Source organism: Aptenodytes forsteri, unplaced genomic scaffold (assembly GCF_000699145.1).
Source record: "Aptenodytes forsteri isolate BGI_AS27 unplaced genomic scaffold, ASM69914v1 Scaffold492, whole genome shotgun sequence".
In the NCBI taxonomy this organism is placed as follows: domain Eukaryota; kingdom Metazoa; phylum Chordata; class Aves; order Sphenisciformes; family Spheniscidae; genus Aptenodytes; species Aptenodytes forsteri.
The window spans coordinates 124,387-131,111 of record NW_008794172.1 but is presented as its reverse complement, the minus strand read 5'-3'; the positions used below and the strand labels follow the sequence as shown (position 1 = coordinate 131,111).

Genomic DNA, 6,725 nt, shown 5'->3' with positions numbered 1-6,725 from the left:
GTGCGGGATGGAGGTGCCGCTGGCGCGTGCCGGGGAGCCCTCAGCAGTGGCAGCTAGTGGTCATGGCACAGGTCGCGGTGCCGTGCCCCGTGCCGTGGGCAGCCCGTGGCGCAGAGCACAGCGGCGATCTGGGGCGCATGCCAGGGTCCCATCGCACCGGGGAGCTGCTCGGCGGTCATGTCCCCTCTCTTCCTCTCCTACGCAGCCCTGGTGGGTGCCCTGGGGGTGGCATGGGGCGGGGCTGCCGCAGTCGCGCTCACATGCTGCCCGCCAGCTGGTGACAGTCCAAGTCCCCCTTCAGCTCCAGGAAGCCCGGCAGCTTCACCCCCGTCTTGCGGTCCACGCACCAGCACTTGCCTCGCTGCCCATCCAGCGCCGGGTGACACTGAGGGGACAGGTTCGGTGAGGGGCGCCCAGCCTGGCCCCCACGGCCCCATCCCTGCGGGCTGCCTGACTGGGGCGATCGGGAGCTCTCGCAGGGGCTTTGCCACCCCCATCCTACCCTGAGGCTCTTGCAAAGAGCCCCACAACACCCGAAGGGTGATTCCCACTGAAGCCAGGGGCTGTGGGTGCCCTGCCATGTCCCAGCACCGGCCCATCTGTCCGTCCCCCCCCTCCCAGCTCTGCAAAATGCCTCCATGCAAGCAGCACCCCCCCTGGCCCCCCGTGAAGGCTGAGAGCCCATCCTACCTGCTTGGGGTGGAAGTTGCCGTTGCGGTCGCAGTTGGGGATGGGGATGACGTACAGGTCTTCGTGCGTACGGGTCTGCGAGGCGGCCAGCCTCTCCAGCGCCCGGTGCAGCTCGCTCTGGCACGAGCCCTGCGCCTGCAGGAAGGGGGGGCTGAGCCAGCAGCAGGGCTGGCACGTGCCCCCATCCCAGCGCCCCAGGACCCCAACCCTTGGGGTTGCCCAACAAGCACCGGCTTCAAACCCCCCTCCTGCCCCGGGCTCCACCAGCGCCAGATCCCAGCCCAGGGGTGCTCAGCACCCATCCTGCCCTCCCTAGCCCAGCACCACCCCAGCGCCTGGTGCCAGCCGCCTGCCACGGTGCCACGCGGTGCTCACTATGGGCCGCGTCTCCTCACGGTGGTACGGGCTCCCGCTGTTGCGCATCTTGTTGCCGTTGTTGACCCGCTTCGCCTGCTGCTTCTGCAGGCACTTGCGGTCGTGGATGCTGCAGGGGCTGAAGCTGTTGTTGGGGTGGTCAATCTCCTCCTTCTCTGCAAGGACACAGACCGGAGAGGGCTCAGTGCCAGGGGGCAGCCCCGGGGATGGCGGTGCCCCCGCGGTGCCCCAGCCCCCACAGAGCAACTTGCACCCCCAGGCACAACGTGCAGCCGGTGCTGCCGGACCCCGCACTGCCCTCCCTGGTCCCCACAGGCGTCACCCCCAGCCCCGGGTCCCCTCCTGCCCCTGCCACCACACTGGGCTGAGCTCTCCCTGCAGCACTGGGAAAGGCTCCTGGGAGTTTTTATTAGCCACGATTCACGGGCTTGTTGCCGTGCATCTGTTATTGTAGGGTTGCAAATGCACGCTGAGAGAGTGCCGGGCTGTCGCTCGGGTATGCTGTGCGGCACGAGGGTCTGGCTGTGCCGCGTGCCAGTCATGTGCCACTGGGCACCGGGTGCTCACCCACGGCACTGGACCCACGAGGCTGGAAGGTGACCCTGGGACGCACAGCCAGGGAGTCCCAGCAAGACCCCGGTGCCCCCAAAAAGCTGCCTCTAAGGAGCTGCTGTGGGAACGTGGGCACCGGGGCTGCACCAGGGCAGTGCTGAGCACCCGCCAGGCCCAGGGCAACACCGGGCGCCGCGGCCGGGAGCGGAGCCGTGCTCTGCCGTGGGGCACAGCCCCCGCAAAAACATGAAAGAAGAAATTCCTGGAATAAGAAAGTTAATCTCCTGTGGGGCCAATCCCGAAAGGCGGCGCTTGGCATCCTTGCCTGCGCCAGGAGCGCAGCCAAACTGTGATCCCAGATGTTGGCAGCTGGAGGAAGTGTCATGAGACCCGAGCTCTCTGTGCGACTTCATTTTTAAAAAGCTGACGGTTCCTCCAGTTTGGGGCCTGTTAATGCTCTGCGGAGGGGGGACTCCCCAGGGAGCCAGGGTCCCACCTGTGCTCAGAGGCCACGTCAGGCACAGCCCGAGCAGCGTTTTGACTCCCAACCCACTTGGGCTGTAAGAGGAAAGCGGCCAGGGTTCCCTGCCCGAGTTTATCCCAGGGTTGGGCTTGTACTAATCAATATTGCAGCCAGCAACGGGAAAAGCCTTCCCAAACCAGGCGGGGGGGTGTCACGGTGCAGCATGGGTGGAAGCACCCAGGGGCTCACAGCATCGGGGACAGAGGCTGCCGGGGTTGTGCCCAGCACCGGCCCTTCCCGCAGGCAGGCAGCAGGCAGGCAGCAGGGTCGGAGCCGCAGCCTCCTGCCCACCACGTCCCCGCGGGATCCCGGCCACGGTCTCCCATCGGCACCTCATACGGAGGCTCCCCTGCAGTGAAGCGTTCCTGGACCGGCTCCCAGCGGCCCGGTTAAAGTTCACAGCGAAGCCCCATCAAATCCTTCTCCTTCATTCGTGTTATTTGCTCTTTGTTTAATCTGTCAATTTTTTCCAGGAAATGGCTCATGCCCTTGAAATTTGAAACACAAACCCAAAGTCTCCCAGGACCCTATGCAGAGCGATGCCAGCCCTGGCGCGCACCAGCCCCAGTGACACCAACCACGGGGCCATGGCGCAACACAGGCACTGGCAGCAGAGCCCAGCCGGGGGCTCGGGGGGCTCAGGCAGGGATGCTCCTTCCCTCCCCTGCCTCCCCCCTGCACCTCCTCAGGGAGACATGCAAGGAAGAGCCGGGCAGGAGATTTGGCACCGGTGGGGACCACCATGCCAAAGTCCCGGCACCTCCACGCGCTGCTCCCGCGCCGTGGAAAGGCAGGACCAGAAGGCACCGGCCGCTGCCCGCTCTGCCCAGGGGGAAGCCCTCCCCCAGCCCCGGCACGGACGAACACCCCTCCTCCCCCCACCAGACGCCTTGAGAGTGTCAAATCTCTTGGCTTAAATAAAACCAGATGCCAATAACATTTTCATAAGGTCACATGAAACATCGGTGCCTCCGGGCAGTGAGGCGGTTCTCACCCGGCACCCGGCTCTGTGGACAGAGCTCTGGGACCTGCGGTCCCCCAGCTCGCACACCAGCCCCAGGATCCCTCCCCACGGCGGGGATTGCTGCAGTCCTTGGGGTCACTTTCCCACCCGCTACGCAACATGCGGCAGCTCAAGGAGCCTCTCACCTCCCTTGGCAATCCTGCACCAGCTGGATGAGGAAACTCCTCGCACTCATGCACAAAGGCATGGAAAAAGCAACTTCTGTGGAGCCAGGAGGCCCCCGACCTGCCAGCCCCCCACGCCACTCCCGGTGCAGCCCGCTCTGCCCCGACCCCTTGGGAAGCACCATCTGGATGCCAGCCCCAGCAGCACCGGTGCCTGCGGGGTGCCCCCAAGCCTCCTCATGCCTCTCCCCCTGGTCCCGCTCCGCCTGGCAGCCTTGGCCACGCAGGGCAGCCCATGCACCAGCCACCACCACCCTGGTGCTGCCGGTCACAGTTGGGGCTGTGCCGGCAGAGAGAGGTCTCTGAGTGGCAGGGGAGGACAGGCAGAGCGGAGGGGGGGTGCCTGCTTGGCCAAGGGCTGGGAGAAGCCACTCTGCTCGGTTTGGGATGGAAGCGGGTGCCAAGGGGATGGGAATGGGTGCTGCCCTCGCCGGCCATGCAGACCAGCCGCCCCGTCCCAGCAGGAGGAGGGTTTCTGCCCAGCCTTCTGCTCGCCCGTGGACAGGAGACACAAACGAGTCATTCAGCGTCGCCTTCAATTAACAGGAGCTGCAAATGAGGTTGGTCACATGCCGAACTTGTGACTCACCGCACTGAGCCCGACGGAGCAGTGAAGGGCTCCGGGCTCCACCGCGTGGCTCCCATGGGAGGAGAGCCTGGAGCAGAGAGCGAAGCCTTGGAAGCATGTGTGTGTCTGTGGGAGAGGGATAAGTGTTAGGGACCCCCGCAGCTCCAGCCCCGCTCCCCCCAGGGAGCCCAGGCGCAAAGGACCCCATGTGCCCCATGGGCCGGAGGGGACACATCCATGTGTCTGTGGCCAACACGGCACATGAGCCACGGTGAGTCCCAGCACCCTCTGCTTCCCCGTCTGGCACCCCTGGTGTCGCCTGCGGGTGGTCCTGGCAGGGACGTGGCACAGTGACGGCTCTCTCGGCTGCCGGGGCTCTCAACTTGACAGGCACCAGCACGGGGAAGTCTGTACTCATCCTGCCGGGCACTGGCCCCAGCGGAGCACAGGGAGCTGCGGTACTGGGGTGGCTGGGGCGCAGGCACCAGGCACCTACTGCCCCTTGGCCAGGAACACCAGCTGGGAAGCCTGGCCTGTCCCCATCCCATGGGGACATGTTGCTGAGCCCTGCAGTGCTCAAACACGGCCGAGCACATCTGCGCCTCCCGGCTCGGCGCCCAATGTGAGCCCGATGTAGGAGAGGTCGGGATGCAGGAGAGGGATTGAGGGATGCAGATGCAGATGATTGCCCATAGGGACCAGAGCCTCGCCAGGAGCAGCGCCCGGCCCGGAGAAACCCAAGCATGGGCGAAGGCCAGACCCCATCCTGGGGGACAGTTGGGACAGGGCAACAGCCTCGCCTGGTCCCCTTGACCGGGCAGAAAGGGGCAGTGATGGATGCCTGCGGGGTGGACACTGCCGGGGGCTGAACCCAGCCTGTTCTCACTGCCTGTGCACCATCCAGCCAGGGCTCGGCCACCACCGTGCCTCCTGGGTCACTGCACATGGGAAGGGAACAGAATGCGTCCCAGTCACTGCTTACAGCAACCACGCGGGATGCACGGAACTCCCATGGGGTCAGTTTTTCCCAGACATAATTATTTACCCAGTATTAAATCACTCGTCATGTGTGCTGGGGAAAACGTGCTGCCACACACAGGTTCAGCCATCACCTCCCCCAGGCACCCACAGGCTGTGCTGGAAAGCTGCAGCTGGAACCTCCCAGGGCTGGCCCCATCACAGGGCTCTGGCCGAGCAGCGGGATGCCCTGGGAGCCAGCTTGGAGCTGGCAGGGCTGGGAGCAGGAGGGAGGGACCAGGGTCCTGCACAAGGTCCCCAGACCCGCAGCCACAGGAGAGGGTCTCGGATCAAGAGAGCGGCTACCTGCTCCCTCGCTTCCTAGAAAGTCCCATCCCATGGGTGTCGTGGGTCCTGGGCGAGCGGAGAGGCTCTTTCCTGGTGATGGAGCAGGGAGCCATCATCCAACCCCTCCGAAAGCCCAGCCTCAGCCCAGCCCCCACCGATCCCAGCCTCTTCCCTGGAATGCAGAGCCCCCCAGGCCGAGCCCCCAGACAAAGTGTTTACTGTACAAGCTGCATGTTAACCGCTTCCCAGCCGCCCGCCCGCTGCAGCCTCTGCTCGCCCGGCACCCACGCGGGCTCAGCCCCGGGGGACGTGGGCGCAGCCGGGGGGCACCTGCTCCATATGTCCCTGCCCCTAAATAAGCATTTAATTCCCTTCTGCTTACCGAAGGGGACCCATCGGATGCACGGCCATGCCAGGGTGCCCTCGCTGTGCCAGGCAGGGCTGCGGTGGGAGCGATGGAGCCTGCAGCCCCCAGCCCCACACTCCCACTGGCTCCGGGCTGCTGGAGCAGGACAGGGACCCGCAGCTCGGATGTCCCACCAGGACCTTCCCACTGGGGCTGCACGAGCAATGTGCTGTGGGGGAGCTGTCCCGGGTGAAGGGGTTCGCCGCTGCCCGCTGCCCCATCCTGCCACCTGCGATGCTGCAGGCAGGCACGGTGCCCGGCGGGCGAGCCCGGCTCCCACGGCCACCCACCAGTCCCCAGCAAGGCCAAAACACCGCGGGAAGGAAGGGAAAAAACTGCAAGTCTGTTTCCTAAAGGCTCTGGGAAAAAATGCTGCGTTACACGGGGCACGGCCAAAACCAACAGGCCTTGGCAGCCCGACACAGCCCCGGGCCAGGGAGCCCAGACAGCTCCTGCAGGATGTGGGATGAGGACAGACAGGCAGGGCAGGGGGTCTCCACAGCAGACCCCATGCTGAGCACTCGTGACCAACTCCTGTCCCTGGAGAGGGACGGCCGGAGTGGCCCATCCGTGAAGGTTCCTCCTCACCGTGGGGACACCAGCAGAGCTGCCATGGACCAGCCATGCGAGGAGGGAACGGAGCTGGGATCCAGCCCTCGGGGCGGACAGGGACAGACACTGCTCCAGCCCCCTCTGCCCCTTGGGGAGCTTTGGGTGACCCCACGTGGGGACACAGGGCCAGGCCAGCTCACAGACTGTCCTGTGGCGGGATGCTACTCCCCAGCCCCAGGGGACATGGTCCCCATCGCAGCCTGTGGGAGAGGGAAGGGGGAGCATGGCATCCAGACCCACCGATGGGCCAGCCCCAGGGGCCAGGTCTCCACACTCTGCCCCCGGGAGCAGCTCCATTCTCACTGTCAAAGCCGTGGTGCGACCTGCGCAGCTCTGGAACTGGGCTCCCACCACCAGCTCCGCTCCCGGCCCCCAGGCCCTGTCCAAGCACCACAGGGGTGGCAGGGGGCCACAACCAACACCTGCGAGAGGGTCCTGGGGCAGACAGGCGCGGACAGAGCCCTCAGGCAGTGGGTTTCTCCAGCCTGGCCCTGCCTGCTGCCCAC

General features: G+C 65.8%; 1 protein-coding gene across 1 annotated transcript in view; it reads right to left on the bottom strand.

Moving 5' to 3' along the window:
* Positions 1–13: 13 nt before the first annotated feature.
* The window catches only part of IGFBP4 (insulin like growth factor binding protein 4), a gene marked incomplete at its 5' end in the record, with an annotated part of 8,719 nt that continues 2,007 nt past the window's right edge, over positions 14–6,725 (bottom strand). Inside the window, 3 exons of the mRNA XM_009283129.2 lie at positions 14–385; positions 691–825; positions 1,066–1,220. Of these exons, the coding sequence (XP_009281404.1) occupies positions 257–385; positions 691–825; positions 1,066–1,220 (419 nt within the window). The remainder of the gene's footprint in view (positions 386–690; positions 826–1,065; positions 1,221–6,725) is intronic.